Source organism: Panthera onca, chromosome A2 (assembly GCF_046562875.1).
Source record: "Panthera onca isolate mPanOnc1 chromosome A2, mPanOnc1 haplotype 2, whole genome shotgun sequence".
Lineage (NCBI taxonomy): Eukaryota > Metazoa > Chordata > Mammalia > Carnivora > Felidae > Panthera > Panthera onca.
The window spans coordinates 153,235,506-153,252,829 of NC_138340.1; the positions used below are offsets into that span (position 1 = coordinate 153,235,506).

Sequence of the window (17,324 nt, forward strand, 5' to 3'; positions counted from 1 at the left end):
GGGCGCCTGGGTGGCTCAGTCGGTTAAGCGGCCGACTTCGGCTCAGGTCATGATCTCGCGGTCTGTGGGTTCAAGCCCCGCGTTGGGCTCTGTGCTGACGGCTCAGAGCCTGGAGCCTGCTTCCGATTCTGTGTCTCCCTCTCTCTGACCCTCCCCCGTTCATACTCTGTCCTCTCTCTGTCTCAAAAATAAATAAACCTTAAAAAAAAAAAAAAGCTGTAATCATCAAGGCAGTATGGTACTGGAACAAAAACAGACACTCAGACCAATGGAACAGAATAGAGAACCCAGAAATGGACCCACAAACATATGGCCAACTAATCTTTGACAAAGCAGGAAAGAATATCCAACGGAATAAAGACAGTCTCTTCAGCAAATGAGGCTGGGAAAATTGGACAGTGACATGCAGAAGATTGAACATGGACCACTTTCTTACACCACACACAAAAATAAACTCAAAACAGATGAAAGACCTAACTGTAAGACGGGAAGCCATCAATATCCTAGAGGAGAAAGCAGGCTTCAGCCACAGCAATTTTGACCTCAGCCGCAGCAACTTCTTACTCAACATGTCTTCAGAGGCAAGGGAAACAAAAGCAAAAATAAGCTATAGAGACTTCATCAAGATAAAAAGCTCTGTACAGTGAAGGAAACAATCAGTAAAACTAAAAGGCAACCAACAGACTAGGAGAAGATATTTGCAAATGGTATATTAGATAAAGGGTTAGTATCCAAAATCTATAAAGAGCTTATCAAACTCAACACCCAAAACACAAACAATCCAGTGAAGAAATAGGCAAAAGACATCAATAGACATTTTCCAAAGAAGACATCCAGATGGCAAATAGACACATGAAAAAATGCTCAACATCACTCATTATCAGGGAAATAAAATAAAAACCACAATGCGATACCACCTCACACCAGTCAGAATGGCTAAAATTAACAACTCAGGCAGCAAGAGATATTGGCGAAGATGCAGAAAAATAGGAACCCTTTTACACTGCTGGTGGGAATGCAAACTGGTACAGCCACTCTGGAAAACAGTATGGAGGTTCCTCAAAAAATTAAAAATAGAACTACCCTGTGACCTAGGAATTGCACTACTGGGTATTTATCCAAATGATACAGGTGTGCTGTTTCAAAGGGGCACACACACTCTAATGTTTATAGCAGTGCTATCAACAATAGCTAAAGTATGGAAAGAGCCCAAATGTTCATCAACGGATGAATAAAGATGTCATACACACACACACACACACACACACACACACACACACACACACACTGGAATATTACTCAACAATCGAAAAGAATGAAATCTTGCCATTTGCCATTTGCAACAACATGGATTGAACTAGAGGGTATTGTGCTAAGCGAAATTAGTCAGAGAAAAGACACGTATCATATGACTTCACCTATATGTGCAATTTAAGATATAAAACAGATGAACATAAGGAAAGCAAAAATAATACAATGGAGGGGGACAAAACATAAGAGACTCTTAACTATAGAGAACACACTGAGGGTTGCTAGAGGGGTTGGGGGTCGGGGGTGGGCTAAATGGGCAAGGGGCATTAAGGAAGACACTTGTTGGGATGAGCACTGGGTGTTATATGCAGGGGATGAATCACTGGATTCTAGTCCTGAAATCATTATTCCACTAAATGCTAACTAACTTGGATATAAATTTTAAAAATAAATAAATAAATAAAACTCAAGTGATTGGATTGGTTAATTCAGGATACTCTCCCTATTTTAAGGCCCATAACCTTATTTACATCTATGCTGTCCTTTCACATGAGCACCCAAATTAGTGTGTGATTAAATCAATGGAAGCTGGTAATCTTGGGGTTCATCTTTAGAATCCTGCCTATCCCCAAGTGTCTTTAGCAGGCCATGAGAGGAGAACAGAAGGGTTTTGCTTTTGCTTTACGTTTTCTTCCTGTCTTTATTCTGTCTATTCTTTAATTAGTATTTTTGTTGAGATATAGAGTTATATAAAAGTTCATGTATCAAAGTCAGGAAAAGGAATAGTATCAGCCTCTCAGAAACTCCCCTTTTGCTCCTCTCAGTTTTACAGAAATTGTTGCAAAAGTCAGCTGTAAAAGACACATATAGGGAAAACCAGGGGAAATCACAAATGTTCTGGGTATTGGCTGATCTTAATCAGATGACTGTTCATCTCTGTCATCGGTTGATTGTAGAATTGGAGTCATCTAAGAAAAGGCCCTCAAGTAATTGAGAGTCTTAAAGTATCTGGGGTTGAAATGTCATGAAGCCTGGGCTTTCTTGAAAATATGTCAGCACAGGAAAACAGCTGAAGCAAAAATGAGTGACTATCAATGACTGTCAGATCTGGGTGACGGGTCAGTTTCAGGTCATCACAGTATCCTGTACTTTTGTGTGCATTTGCAAATTCTCACAATGAAATATCAAAAAACACCCCACAAGTAATTATAATACTCTCCCTTGTTATTCAAGTAGCTTGAGTTCAATTTCCAAATATTAAGAATATTTTAAAACTTAACATCTTAGGAGGTGACATACGAACCTATTAACAATTATTACATCCGGGAAAAGCAGATAGACAGACAACCACTCTTCTGGATTGAAACACTATAGATTAGTTTTGTCTGCTTTCTCTATTTATATAAATGGAATTGCATAATACGTACCTGTGTGTCTGGCTTCTTTTGCTCGTTATGACATTTGTAAGATTCAGCGATGTTGAATGGAGATAACTAGTTATCTCCTTTCCATTACTGCATAGTTTTCCAGTTTATGAATGTAACACTATTTATCCATTATACTGTTAATGGGATTGTGGGCTGTTTAGAGTTTGGGGCTGTGACAAATAAAATAATGCTATGGACATTCATGTAAAAATATATTGTGGTAAACATATGTATGCATTTCCGCTAGGTGGAAACATATGCATGGACTTACCGAGCTGTAGGCTGTGCATATTTTCAACTGTGATAAATACCTCTAGATGGTTGCCCAAAGTGGTTTTAACTTGAACTTCAGTCAACAGCGTGTGACTCCACTTTATATTCTTCCTAACACTTGGTGTAGTCAATCTGTTCAATTTTAGCCATTCCAGTGGATATGTAACAGTGTCATTGGTTTTAATTCGCATTTCCCTGGTGACTTTCAGGTTGAGCATATTTTCATATGTTTATTTAATACAATTTTGGTCAAATGCCTATTCAAGTCTCTTGTTGAGATAGAGGGTAACATTTCTCTACTGGGTTGTATATCTTTTTCTTGTCCAGTCTTGTAATTTTTGAGATATTTATAATATGTATATGGATTTATTTGGTACATATTTTAGAAATTTTTTCACCCAGTTGGTGACCTACTTTTCAGATTGTTCATATCTCACGGCACAGAGCTTCTAAGTTAATGTAGTAGCACTTTTTGTATCTTGTTTAGAAAATCTTTCTGGACCCAAGGTTATGGCTACAGAGATGTGAAGTACAAAGAAAACTGCCATAGCCTATTCCATTGAATTTGATTATTGGTGACTCCAAAGGATCCCTTTCCATCATGTGGTGAGGAAAAAACCCAGACTACAAAAGTTTAGAACGTGAGCTCATATGAAAAATAAAACACTGGTCATGGACAATTTCTTTCTCCTTTAAAAAAAAATTGGTTCATTTACTTATTGGTTTGTTGGTGGTGGTGGTGGAAAGATAAGACATTGCTGGAGTCAGCCTGTGGTTTTTCTGTCCAGTGGCACAGAGTGGATTTACTTAAGTCAGCTTTGTGTTTATTGAGAAGTCATTTTGAAATAATTACACTCTTACCATATGACCCAGATCTGTAATGTGGTCCGTAAATATTTAGCATCCAATAGGTCTGCAAATCTTCCTCTTTTTTCCTGGGGTAGTGAAAAGGGACAGGGAGATTAGATTTAGTGGCTTAAGGACTGGCAAAGCTTTCTCTAGCATTTTGGAGAACAGAAAATAAGAACAGCTTGGGAATGTGGTGGAGCGAGAGAACCACTCAACTCCCAGGAGTGTGCACTCACCAGGCCCACAGATCATTGCTTCTGCACGTTCATCTCAGCCAGTCTTTGCATGCTTTTTTTAAGTTCTTTTTGAACTTCTACAAATGTTTATTTATTTTTGAGAGAGAGAGAGAGAGCAACAGAGCACAGTGGGGGAGGGGTAGAGAGAGAGGGAGACATAGAATCCAAAGCAGGCTCCACGCTCTGAGCTGTCAGCACAGAGCCTGCTGTGGGGCTCAAACTCATGAATGGTGAGATCGTGACCCAAGCTGAAGTCAGACACTTAGTGAACTGAGCCACCCAGGCACCTCTGCGTGCTTTTTATTATCACTGGCAAGGACCAACCCATTGAATTGAAGACTCTAACCCTTTTTCTCTTCCTCTTCTCACCAGTGCCGGTGAATGGTGGAGCTGAGCATGGAAAATAGGATACATGAAAAGTATAATTGTAAAGCTGATTGGAGATTCTTTTTTTATATGTTTGTTTATTTTGAGAGAGTGGAGAGCGAGCAGGAGAGGGGCAGAGAGAGAGAGAGAGAAAGAGAGAATCCCAAGCAGGCTCCATGCTGCCAGTGCAGAGCCTTACATGGGTCTTGAACTCATGAAACTCTGAGATCATGACCTGAGCAGAAACCAAGAGTCAAACGCTAAACCCGCAGAGCCACTCAGGTACCCCTGGTGGAAGATTCTTTTAAACTTCATAGTGAAATGAAAAATAGCATTATTTTTCATAGCAAGAGAATTGTGTAAGGAAAAACTGGCATACATGTCGAAAAAGGATAGAATGTCTGATTTCTTTTTGTGTCTTTAGGGTGATTCGCAGAAGTCTTATCCATAGTCAGTGCTAATTAAATATTTTGAATAAAAATAAACAAAGATGGGTTATATATGATTGGGCAGTGGTGGATTGTTATTTAAAGCTAGGAGAGTGTTATGCTAAGTGAAATAAGTCTTACAGAGAAAGATACCATATGTTTTCACTCCTATGTGGATCCTGAGAAACTTAACAGAAACCCATGGGGGAGGGGAAGGGAAAGAAAAGTTAGAGAGGGAGGGAGCCAAATCATAAGAGACTCTTAAAAACTGAGAACAAACTGAGGGTTGATGGACGGTGGGAGGGAGGGGAGGGTGGGTGATAGGTATTGAGGAGGGTGACTGTTGGGATGAGCACTGGGTGTTGTATGGAAACCAATTTGACAATAAATTTCATATTAAAAAAAATAAATAAATAAAGCTAGGAATGCTTCAAAGCGTGCTCTGTTGAAAACCAACTATTCTTTTCTCACGAATAGACCTGAAATTACAGGTCCCCTCTGGCGAGACCAGCAGTAAACCAGGCATCCTGGATTTTGTTGTCACAGAAAGTTCCAGTTTGAAGGAGCTTGCTCCAGGGACTTTTTAAAAAAGTAATCTCCATGCCCACCATGGGGTTCCAGCTTACAACCCCTAGATCAAGAGCCAGCCAGGGACACTGCTGTTCCAGTGACTTTTAGGCTCAGCTCCTAGAGGTCACTGTGGAAACAGGGGAGCGACTGACAGTCCTCTTTCATCTGCTTTACATGTTGGGGCTCTGGCTACTTATCATTGGAAAACCTCTGAACTAGTCCTAGCCTTCCATTTTTCCAATACAGAAAATGTGGCCCAGAAAGGGTAAGTGACTTGCCCCGGGTCACAGAGCTGGTGGGCAGCAGAGCCAGCCTGCTATCCAGGTCTTCTAAGTACTAGTCCTGACTCTTGCCCATCTACCTTTCTGACATGCCCCCTTGAGTTTATGTGTGACTATGGTCCCCTCAACTTCCCGAGTGTAACCAGAGATTCAGAATGCTGAGTCTGCAGTGAATCATAATGAATTACAAGTTGCATTCACATAAATTATTTGGCCATGAACCTTTGACTACAAGCCAAATTGGTGGACTCACTCATCTCATCTGTGGTGTGGCTCTTCCTTAGCCAGTGCCCGGAGCTTTTCATCTCCGTGTCTGTGCCGTGAAGCTGCACAGGCTGGTCTGCCCATACCATCTCGTCCAGCCTCCTCCGCATGGCATTCTGACGACAGCTGGCGTGACCAAATCCACTGCACATTCCTGCCTCTGGTCTTGACTCACACCATTCCTCCTCTTTTGTCCCCTGAGGCTGCCTCTCCTTTCAGGGTTTGACTTTTGCCACAGCGATCCCCTCAAGGGGGCTCGACTGCCCTGGCTCCTGGTCACCTCTCTGCTCCAATCCTATACGATGTTGCCTATGCCACTCACCTGGTTCTAACATCTGACTGTTCTGTGGGTGATTCTTTGCTGTGTGAGCCTCATCTCACCAAGCAGAGTGTAAGAGACTTGAAGGCAGGGTCAATGACTTGTAGCTCTGTATCCAGGGGCCTCGCACAAGAGACAATGGCGGAGATGGACAAGAACCTCTGATGGGCATGTGGATGGAAGCTGCACGCTGAAGGCGAGAGAAGGAAAGCAGGAGGAAGAAGAAAAGGAAGAGGGAAAAAGGAGAAGGATGTAAGAGGCAGGGGTGGGGAGGATATGGAATGTGGAGAGAAGATGGAGACCAGAGAGGGGTGGAGGAGGGAGCGTAGTTGTTATGGGAATTGAGTCTCTCCAATTTAGTAATTTAGTACAGTAACAATACTGTGTAATATACTTGACACTTGTTAAGAGAGTAGCTCTTACATGCTCTTACCACAGAAAAACAAAGGGTAATTACGTGATATGACAGAAGTGTTCACTAACTCTATGGCAGCTAACATTTTGAGATATATAAGCGTACCAAATCAATACACTGTGCACCTTAAGCTTATACAATTACATCTCAATAAAGCTGGGAGAGTAAAAAACAAAAGAATAGGCTCTCCAACCGCCATGCCAGCCCTGGTAAGAACCCACAACTTCTCTCCATATAACTGGTGTCCCTGCTTTGTGTCATTCCCCACCTCTCTGGTGATGCCTTTTGCTCTGTCATATGTCCAGCATCCTTGTATTCTGTCTTTCCTCCTCCTATTCAAGTCTGCGCTTAGCCATGGATCTAAGGATGCAAAGGCTGATTGATAAAGGTCACAGGAAGCCTTAAATGCTGGGATGAGGATTCTGGACTTCACTCATAGTCAGGGACTGTGAGGGGCGGAGGTGGGAGGCACTGAAGGCTCCTGAGCAGCAGGGGTGGTATTGACGTTTAAAGACAATTTGTCTGACGGTGTTGTGCTAGATGAAATCACGGAGCATGGGGCAAGGAGGTAGCTGTGTGAAAGAAAGAGACTAGAGTAAAAGCCACCGTTTTAGAAGAACCAATGGGATTGGCAGCCGATCATTCTTGGTTGTGCAGAGGCTTACAATGAGTCAAAGGAAACCCCACAGCGAGATGAACATTAATGAACACCTGTTTCAGGCCGCAATGTGAAATATGCCAGACACAATATTGTATAATTCCCCTTATATGAAATAGAGAATAGGCAAATTCCTAGAATCAGAAAGCAGAAGTTACCAGAAGTTTGGGGTAGATAGGCGTGAGGAGTTATCACCTCATAGAGTATCTGTTCAGGATGACGAAAAAATCCTGAATGTACTTAATGCCACTGAACTTTATGCTTCAAAATGATGACACACACAAATGGAAAAATATTCCATGCTCATGCATCGGGAGAAAAAATATTGTGAAAATGTCCATATTACCAAAAGCAATCTACAGATTTACTACAATCCCTACCAAAATATCGACAACGTTTTTCAAAGAACTAGAACAAATAATACTAAAATTTGTATGGGACCACAAGAAACTCCTGAACAGTCAAACCAATCTTGAAAAGGAGGAACAAAACCAGAGGCATCACAATCCCAGATTTCAAGATGTTCTACAAAGCTATAGTAATCAAAACAGTATGGTGCTGGCACAAAAACAGACACAAAGATCAATGAAACAGAATAGAGAGCCCAGAAATAAACTCACAATTGTATGTTCCAATTAATCTTCAACAAAGGAGGCAAGAGTATGCAATGGGAAAAAGGCAGTCTCTTCAACAAATGCTGCTGGGAAAAATGAACAGCTACATACAAAACAATGAAACTGGACTACTTTCTTACACCATATACAAAAATAAGCTCAAAATGGATTAAAGACCTAACTGTGAGACATGAAACCATAAAAGTCCTAGAAGAGAGCACAGGCAATAATTTCTCTGATGGTGACATAGCAGCATTTTTCAAGACATGTCTTCTGAGGCAAGGGAAACAAAAGCAAATACAAACTTTGGGACCTCATCAAAATACAAAACATCTGCACAGTGAAGGAAACAATCAACAAAACTAAAAGACAACCTACTGAATGGGAGAAGATATTCACAAATGACATATCCAATAAGGTGTTAGTATCCAAAATACATAAACCATTTATGCAACTCAACACCAAAAAAAAAAAAAAAAAACACCCTAAAAAATCCAATTTAAAAAACAACAGAATACATGAACAGACATTTCTTCAAAGAAGACATCCAGATGGCCAACAGACACAAGAAAAGATGCTCAACATCACTCACCATCAAGGAAATGCAAATCAAAACCACAATGAGATATATCCTCACTATAGTTAATTTTGAGTAACATCAAAAACACAAGAAACAGAGTGTTTCTTGTGAGCCTGGGTGGCTCAGTATGTTAAGTGTCCAACTCTTGGTTTCAGCTCAGGTCATGATCTCACAGTCTTTGGATCAAGCTCTGTATCTTGGGATTCTCTCTCTCTCTCTCTCTCTCTCTCTCTCTCTCTCTCTCTCTCTCCCTATCTCTCTGCCCCTTCCCCACTCACAAATGTGCAGGCACTCACTCTCTCTCTCAAAATAAACATTTTTTAAAAACTACAAGAAACAACAAGTGTTGGTGAGAATATGGAGAAAAGCGAACCCTCTCGCACTGTTAGTGGGAATGCAAACTGGTGCAGTCACTATAGAAAACAGTATTAAGATTCCTCAAAAAATTAAAAATAGAATTACCACATGATCCAGCAATCACATCACTAGGTCTTTACGCAAAGAATACCAAAACGCTAATTTGAAAAGATATGTGCACCCTTATGTTTACTGTTGCATTGTTTACAAAAGCCAAATTATAGAAGCAACCCAAGTGTCCATCCATAGATGAATGGATAAGGAAAAGGTGGTGTATAAGTACAGTGGAATAATACTCAGCCATCAAAAAGAGTGAATCTTCCCATTTGCAATGACATGGGTACATCTAGAGGGTATAGAGGAACAAGTCAGAGAAAGACAGTATCACATGACTTCACTCATATGTGGCATTTAAGAAACAAAACAAATGAACAAAGAAAAAAAGAGACAAAATAATGGATTCTTAATTATAGAGAACTGATGGTTACCAGAGGGGAGGTTTGTGGGGAGATGGGTGAAATAGGTGAAGGAAATTAAGAGTGCACTTATCATGATGAGAAACGAGCAATGTATAAAATTGTTGAGTCACTATACTGTATATCTAAAAGTAACACAACACTGTACATTAATTATACTAGAATTAAAACTTTTAAAAAGCCTTGCCTGGAAAAAAAAAAAGATTACAGTTGACGCTTGAACAATGTGGATCTGAACCACACAGGCCCACTTAAATGTAGATTTGTTTTTAATAAATACAGAACAGTACTATAAATGTGTGTATAAATGTATGTATAAATGTTTCCTTATGACTTTTTTTTTTTTTTTTTTTTTTAAAGAGACAGCAGGGGAGAGAGCAGAGGGAAAAAGAGAATTTCAAGCAGGTTCCATGCTCAGTGCAGAGACTGATGCGGGGCTCGATCCCACAACTCTGGGGATCATGACCTGAGGGGAATTCAAGAGTTGGACACTCAACTAACTGAGCCACCCAGGCACTCCATCTCTTCCTTATGATTTTCTTAATTACATTTTATTTTCTCTAGCTTACTTTATTGAAAGAACACAGTATATAATACATATTACATACAAAATCTATGTTAATCAACTGGTTATGTTATCAGTAAGGCCTCTGGTCAATAACAGGCTATTAGTAAAGTTTTTGAGGAGTCAAAAGTTACCCATAGATTTTTAACTCCACAGTGCCCCTAACCCTTGTGTTGTTCAAGAGCCAACTATGCTCACCTTAGAATCTTGGATTCTTCACTTTTCTTTTCTGAGGTCAGTTTCTTTTTTTTTTTAAAGTTTATTTATTTTTGAAAGAGGGAGAGAGACAGAGTTTGAGCAGGGAGGGGCAGAGAGAGAGACACAGAATCTGAAGAAGGCTCCAGGCTCCAAGCCATCAGCACAGAGCCTGACACAGGGCTGGAACTCACGAGCTGTGAAATCACTACCTGAGCCAAAGTCAGCCACCCAACCAACTGAGCCACTCAGGTCCCCCTTCTGAGGTCAGTTTCTTAATTTGACAAACAAAAGTAATAATATTTGCCTACCTCATAGGGATTTTCTCTAAGTATCAAATAAAAAATGTGTGTGTGTGTGTGTGTGTGTGTGTGTGTGTGTGTGTGTATGTGTGTGTGTGTGTGTGTGTGTAAAGAGAAAAAAGGGTGCCTGGGTGGCTCAGTTGGTTAAGGGTCCAACTCTTGATTTCAGCTCAGGTCATGATCTCAGGGTTGTGAGATCCAGCCCTGCACGGAGCCTGCTTGAGATTCTCTCTCACACTTTCTCTGCCTTACCCTTGCTCATGTGCATGTGCGCTCGCTCGCTCTCTCTCTCTCTCTCTCTCTCTCAAAAAAAAATAATAAATAATAAATAAAAATAAAAATAAAGAGAACAAAGAATAGAGATAAAAAACATATGAGAACTTTCCCCTCAGGAAATTCAGTCTTCTGGTAAGAGTCTTTTCTATTTTGTTTTTTGTTTTTTGTTTTTTAATGTTGCTGAGGAATATAAAAAGACTTGAATAGTGGGAACATATACTTTTATCAAAACAAGAATTTTTAATACTATAAAGGTATCAATTCTCTTTACGTATTAACTAATAATTTCAACACCATGCCAATTAAACTTTTAAAAAATGTTTATTTATTTTTGAGAGAATGAGGGACAGAGCGGGAAGAGGGGAGGGGCAAAGAGAGAGAGGGAGACACAGAATCCAAAGCAGGCTCCAGGCTCTGGGCTGTCAGCACAGAGTCTGACACAGGGTTTGAACTCACAAACCGCGGGATCATGACCTGAGCTGAAGTCAGACGTTTAACTGACTGAGCCACCCAGGTGCCCCAACACCATCCCAATTAAACTCTCCTAGATTTTGGAGGGAAATTAGGAGAAGATCTTAATAAAGTGACTTCAAAGCTGTTCTAGAAAAATAGTACTCAGAAAATAATTTGGAAAATTCTGAAGAAGAATTTTGACAAGGGGGACTTACCCTAGTAATACAAAAAAATACTGTTATTAAAAGCATCACATTGGACCAACAATTAATCTCTATCCTCTTCCGAACAACATGAAATGCCCTCTTTATTACATAATAAGTCCCCATATATACTTGAATCTACAAATCTATCATTAGAACACAATAGAGAATTCAAAAATAGATTCAAATATACAAAGGATGAATTATTTGATAAAAATATATGAGTGCAAATGGTTAGCCATTTGGATATGACAAAGCTAGACCTGTACCATGTTTCTCATATTCAGTTAAACCCAGATAGATCCAACATTTAAATAATAAGTATGAAACCAAATTAACCAAATAAGAAGAAGAAGGATACAAGAATGTAGGTGCAAAAATTAAGTCTGAAACCACTGAAAAAGAGAGTAGTAAAAACATTAATAAACCTAAATAGATACCTGCTTAGAAAGTAATGTCTAATTTAGGAAAACTTATAAACAACAGGAAACCAAAACATCAGACAAAAATAATTTGGAAGATGAGACTGGGGCAGATCAGAATTAATATTTTCAAGGTCCTTGTATTGTTCAGATGGCAAATAAAGATACTAAAAAACATAGGTATTGTGGGAGCACATTTTCAATATTTAAGGGCTACCTCTATAATAAAAGGAATAGAATGAATAAATTATAAGCCAGTAGAAGGAAGCACAGTGGGAGAAAATCAAACTGAATCACTCTAGTAAAAGGTAGGAAAGGAGAAAAGGAAATATATGGTCAAGAGGAAATATAAAATAAAATGACAAAAGTCCAAATATGTGAGTAATCACAATAGATGTAACTGAATCAAATTCACTGCTAAAAGACACAGAATACCAGATTGAGTGAAAAAAAAAAAAAAAGATCAGCTATATAATTAGAAGAAACAATTTTAAAGCAAAGTAACACAGAAAAGTTAAAAATGAAGTCTGGAAAAAAGATCCATCAGCAAAAATGCTAACCTAAGCTAGTTTCAATACACTAATATGAGCAAAAATAAAATGTAAGGCCCAAAGCGGTATAAAGAAGTGACATCATAATAAAATCTATCCATAAGATTAAGTCAATCATATGCTAGGAAGCACCAAGATATTCTCAAATTACATGAAGTAAACTGTCAGGCTTATAAGGAGAAATGAACAAAGCCATCACGTTATTGGCAAACTGTTAGCTCAGCTAAGCAAAATCTAGCACAAGTGTCAGATATTTATATGGCACAATTAACAACGTATAACAAAATACATACAATGAGAACACACGCTCTTTTGAGGCACATATGGAACATCAATGAAAAGTCACTATGTAGAGAACAAAAGAAAAGTCTCCAAAATTCCAAACAATTGATAACATCTTCTGACCAAAATGCAATTAAATTAGAAACAAAGAACACAAAAGAGTGTTAACAGATAACACACTGGTTAAAGAGAAGTTCATAGCAGTTACGAAATAGAAATAAAAATAAAATTACTCTCTAACAAAACTTGCCAAATGTAGCTAAATGCTTCATTAAAAATCAAAAAGACTGACAACAAATGAGCTAAGTACTGAACTCAAGAAGCTAGAAAAACATAAAAAGCTAAAGAAGAAAACAAAGAATAGAAATTAATGAGGCCGCCAAAAAAATCAATAAAGAGAATAACAACAACACCAAAAACAAAAAACCCTTGTTCTTTGAAGTTACTATACAAACCTCTAGTAAGAGGACCAAGAAAAAAGAGAGAAGCCACAAATAAACAGTATTAAAATGAAAGAGGGGACATACATAGATTTTTGAAACTCATCAGAGAACACTGGGAAGAGTGGGATTTTACATCAATAAATTTGAAAACTTAGATGAGCTGGACAATTTTCTAAAATATATATGTTACCAAAATTGACTCAACCAAAAGTCTTAAACAAAAGTAGACTGTGACCTTTACATAAATTGAATCATACTTTTAAAAACTCCCCATAACACCCCATCATTATCCCCCACCCCTCACCTCAAAAAAAATATTAGGCATAAACTACTTTCGAGGCAAGTTTCACCAAGCACTCCAAGTTGGCTGGACAGGTGAGGGAGGTGCCATTGGTCAAACTTCCCAGAGCTTATGATTGGCCTGCCTACGGGTGGGTGGTCAGCACTGGTGTGAGAAATGATTTCAAATTAACCTTGAGAGTCCTGAAAACATTAGACTGTAAATGCCAAACTGTGTTTTAAAAAATCATTTAGGGGTGCCTGGGTGGCTCAGTCAGTTAAGCGTCTGACTTCAGCTCAGGTCATGATCTCGCGGTTCGTTGAGTTCGGGCCCTGCGTCAGGCTCTGTGCTGATGGCTCAGAGCCCGGAGCCTGTTTTGGATTCTGTGTCTCCCTCTCTCTCTGACCCTCTCCCGTTCATGCTCTCTCTCTGTCTCAAAAATAAATAAACGTTTAAAAAAATAATAAAAATAAAAAATCATTTTAAAAAGGGGTGCCTGGGTGGCTCAGTTGGTTAAGCATCTGACTCCTGGCAATGGCTCAGGTCACGATCTCACAGTTCATGAGTTCAAGCCCCGCGTCAAGCTCTGTGCTGGCAGTGTGGAGGCTGCTTGGGATTCTCTCTGCCCTCTCTCTCTGCCCCCCTCCTCCTTATCTATCAAAAATAAATAAACATTTTAAAAAATAAAAAATAAATTAAAAAGCACTACAAATCATTTAATGAGGTTTATAAGTTTGAGACCACTTACTATTTATACCATTTTATATCATTTATAAGGCCAGCACAAGAAAATGAAATTATAAAACAATCTCTCACCGATATAAACAATGATGCCAAATCATGTGACTAGCTCCACAAGGTAGATGTTACTATTCCCATTTCATTGATGAGGAAAACGAAGGCAGGGAACTTTCCAGGGCCACCGGTCTCTGAGTGGAGCTGGATTTAGTCCCAGTCTACTCTGCTCTTTTCTCTTCCCTCCAGGGCAGGGCTCCAGAGTGAAGGTCCCCTCCCCTCCACCCTTCCCCGAGGAGGTGGCTGGTGGGGGAAAGAGACCTCCCGGCTGGGAACTTACCAGGATGGGTTCCACCAGCCTCCCCTCTGGCATGACAGAGCGGTTCATCTTGGCGATGTGCTCCAGTGTGGCCAAGGCAGCCTGAGTGTTCCCAGTGGAGACATTGAAGCGAGCAGACTCAGGAATAAACTGGGTGCAGAAGGAAAGAACATCAGAGTTGCAACTGCTGGGACCCCGGGGGTTCGGCTATTACTGCTGCATACGTCATGCCGCCCCAGTTTCCAGATGGAAGATTAGCAAGCACAAAGCCACACCAACAGCAGGCAGGCATCCTGTGCATTCCAAGTGGTTCCAGAACAAATAAGGTCATCTTCTCCTTATTGGAGTTCCATCTTGATGACAGCGGGTCAGTACGGATTTGCAGCAATTCAGCTCAACCTACTTGTTAACACAAGTAAATTCTTACATCTGCTTGGGAAATAACTGCTGCCCCAGGGCCTCCACTTCTCTGTCACCCTAGCCTCTCCCCAGTAGCCCTGCGACCTCCCACATGCAACACCCCACAGCATGACTACAGCAGGGACCTCTAGCACCCATGAGGTGGAAGAATTGCTCCTGACTGGCCAGACCCTCAACCCCACTGATTGTTGAATGTCTTGAACATGACACCCAGAAAATGGTACAGGCCTCTATGGAAGGTGGGACCTTGAAAATCACCTTGCACCACTTCCTGCCCCTCATGCCTCGCAACCAGTCAAGGCCAGATGGTTCTTCCTGAGAAAAGCACCTCCCCCAGCAGCACCCTGCTCCCCACCTGGTGGCCAGGGGCCAGTGGGCAGGGCAGCTCCTCCTCATCGTCCACCAGGATTATCCTGACTGCTTTCCTGGCCTTTTCTGTGTTCCCTCCCACCCAGGCTCCATGGAGCCATGAGCCAGCTTCCCAGCACCCCTCATCCCAGCCTGCCTGCTCTCCCCCAAACGTGTCCCGCATTTCATGCCTTCATGACTGGGCTGACGCAGCAGTCCTGCCAAAATGCCCTTTCCCCACTGTCCGGGGATCCCAATGCAGGCCGTTCCATCCCACAAGGCCAAATTCAAGAGCACCACCCCACTGGAACAAACCACTGTCTCCCCTGCACACTCACAGAAGGAAAGCTGTTATGGTGCCTACCCAGTCTCACTGGTACTACCAGCTTTTACATTCATTCATATCTATGGAGCCTGCTTCAGATTCTGTGTCTCCCTCTCTCTCTGCTCCTCCCCTGCTCATGCTCTATCTCTGTCTCTCTTTCAAGAGTAAATAAACATTAAAGAAAAATTTTTTAAAAACCGTATCAATTGTCCAATTATAGTTTTCAGGTGTCTAGATTTGGAAACAACTCACATAGGACAGACCTTGGGTTGTAGTTAATCCTAAGCCCAGCAGTACCCAGCTGTGGGAGGCAGTTGGCTAAGAAGCAGCACAGTCGGCCTACACCAAGCAAGGCAGATGGGCTGCTCACGGGAAGCACCAAGCCCGCTAAACCCTTGGGCCCAGGCACCTGCAGGTCTTTGGGGGACATCAAGTCACAGTTCAGTGCAGAGAGCACCCTGACCACCCGGGTCATCCAGAAAAAAAAAAATGGACAGGGATCTGGGAGCAGGTATCATGGGAAAGAGTTGAAGGTAATGGTACTGTTTAATTCAGAGAGGGAAAGCTTTGGTTAGGCTAGTTTTTAAGTATTTGGAAGAATACCATGTAGACAACATTCCTCTGGTTTTTCACAGAGAAGTGCTAAGACCGCAGGTAAATTCATAAGGGAGGAAGGGGTCCTCTCAAGAGAACAAAGAACTTCCTAAGAACTGGGACTGACTGCAGTTGGAACATACTGAAGGAGTCTATAAAGTCTAAAGTCTAAAACTTCTCAGGGTGGCTCAGGTGATAAGTGTCCCACTTCAGTTCAGGTCATGATCTTACAGTTTGTGAGTTGAAGCCCAGCATCGGGCTCTGCGCTGACAGCTCAGAGCCTGGAGCCTGTCTCAGATTCTGTGTTTCCCTCTCTCTCTGCTCCCTACCCTTCTAGTGTTCTCTCTCTCTCTCTCTCAAAATAAATTAATTAATTAATTAAAATTAAAATGCCCCAAACTTGAAGTATTCCAGCAAAGCTGCAAGTATTCTGGCAGAGACAGGATGTGTACTTTGGGCTGGGGTATGAAACAAATGCCCTTCGAGCATCCTTCTGAAATCTGAAACTCTTTGATTCCACAGTGTTAGGTGACAAACACACAAAATACATCCCAGTTCCACTGAGTGGCCAACCCCGACTTTGAACAATGAACATAATTCAACGGAACCTAAGGAAGATGGCGATTCTGCACATTAGTGGGAGAGCAGAAGGACAAACCAGCTGGTCTGCAGTGGCCTGAGAATGCGTACAAGGCATCCAACTACCTGCTCTAAAGCTTAGAGAGGGGTCAGCCCAAATAGGGAGGAGTTGTCAGACGAAACGTTCAGTAATGAACAGTCATAAGGCAGGATACAGGAGGGGAGGGATGAAGTGGACTGAGACAGTTTTGAGCAAAGGGAAGACGCAGGTATGAGGTAGGTACTTGTGGGGACACTGGCCCAGCTGGAGGGGAGGACCAGAGGGAGGCTGTGAGCGTCCTCACCTTGAAGGCCAAGATGAGGATAATGCCAGGAATAGAGGCGATGCGGATGAGCCACCGCCACCCGATGGTGGGGATGACCACAGAGGCCAGGCCGATGATAAGCAGGGAGCCAGCCAGCCAGAAAACCTGGGGAGAGAAGGGGCACCTGAGTGGCTCAGTCGGTGAAGCGTCCGACTTCGGTTCAGGTCACGACCTTATGGGTCATGAGTTCGAGCCCCACGTGGGGCTCTGTGCCGACAGCTCAGAGCCTGGAGCCTGCTTCGGATTCTGTGTCTCCCTCTCTCTCTGCCCCTCCCCAACTAGCAGTTTGTTTCTCTCTGTCTC

General features: G+C 41.4%; 1 protein-coding gene across 3 annotated transcripts in view; it reads right to left on the reverse strand.

The window, feature by feature from the left end:
• The window catches only part of SVOPL (SVOP like), a 67,253-nt gene that overhangs the window by 30,571 nt on the left and 19,358 nt on the right, over window positions 1-17,324 (reverse strand). For all 3 annotated transcript variants that reach the window (XM_060633234.2, XM_060633230.2, XM_078435951.1), the window contains 3 exons: window positions 17,001-17,126; window positions 14,412-14,540; window positions 3,813-3,886 (listed from right to left, as the gene is read on the reverse strand). In XM_060633234.2, coding sequence (XP_060489217.1) covers window positions 3,813-3,886; window positions 14,412-14,540; window positions 17,001-17,126 — 329 coding nt within the window. The remainder of the gene's footprint in view (window positions 1-3,812; window positions 3,887-14,411; window positions 14,541-17,000; window positions 17,127-17,324) is intronic.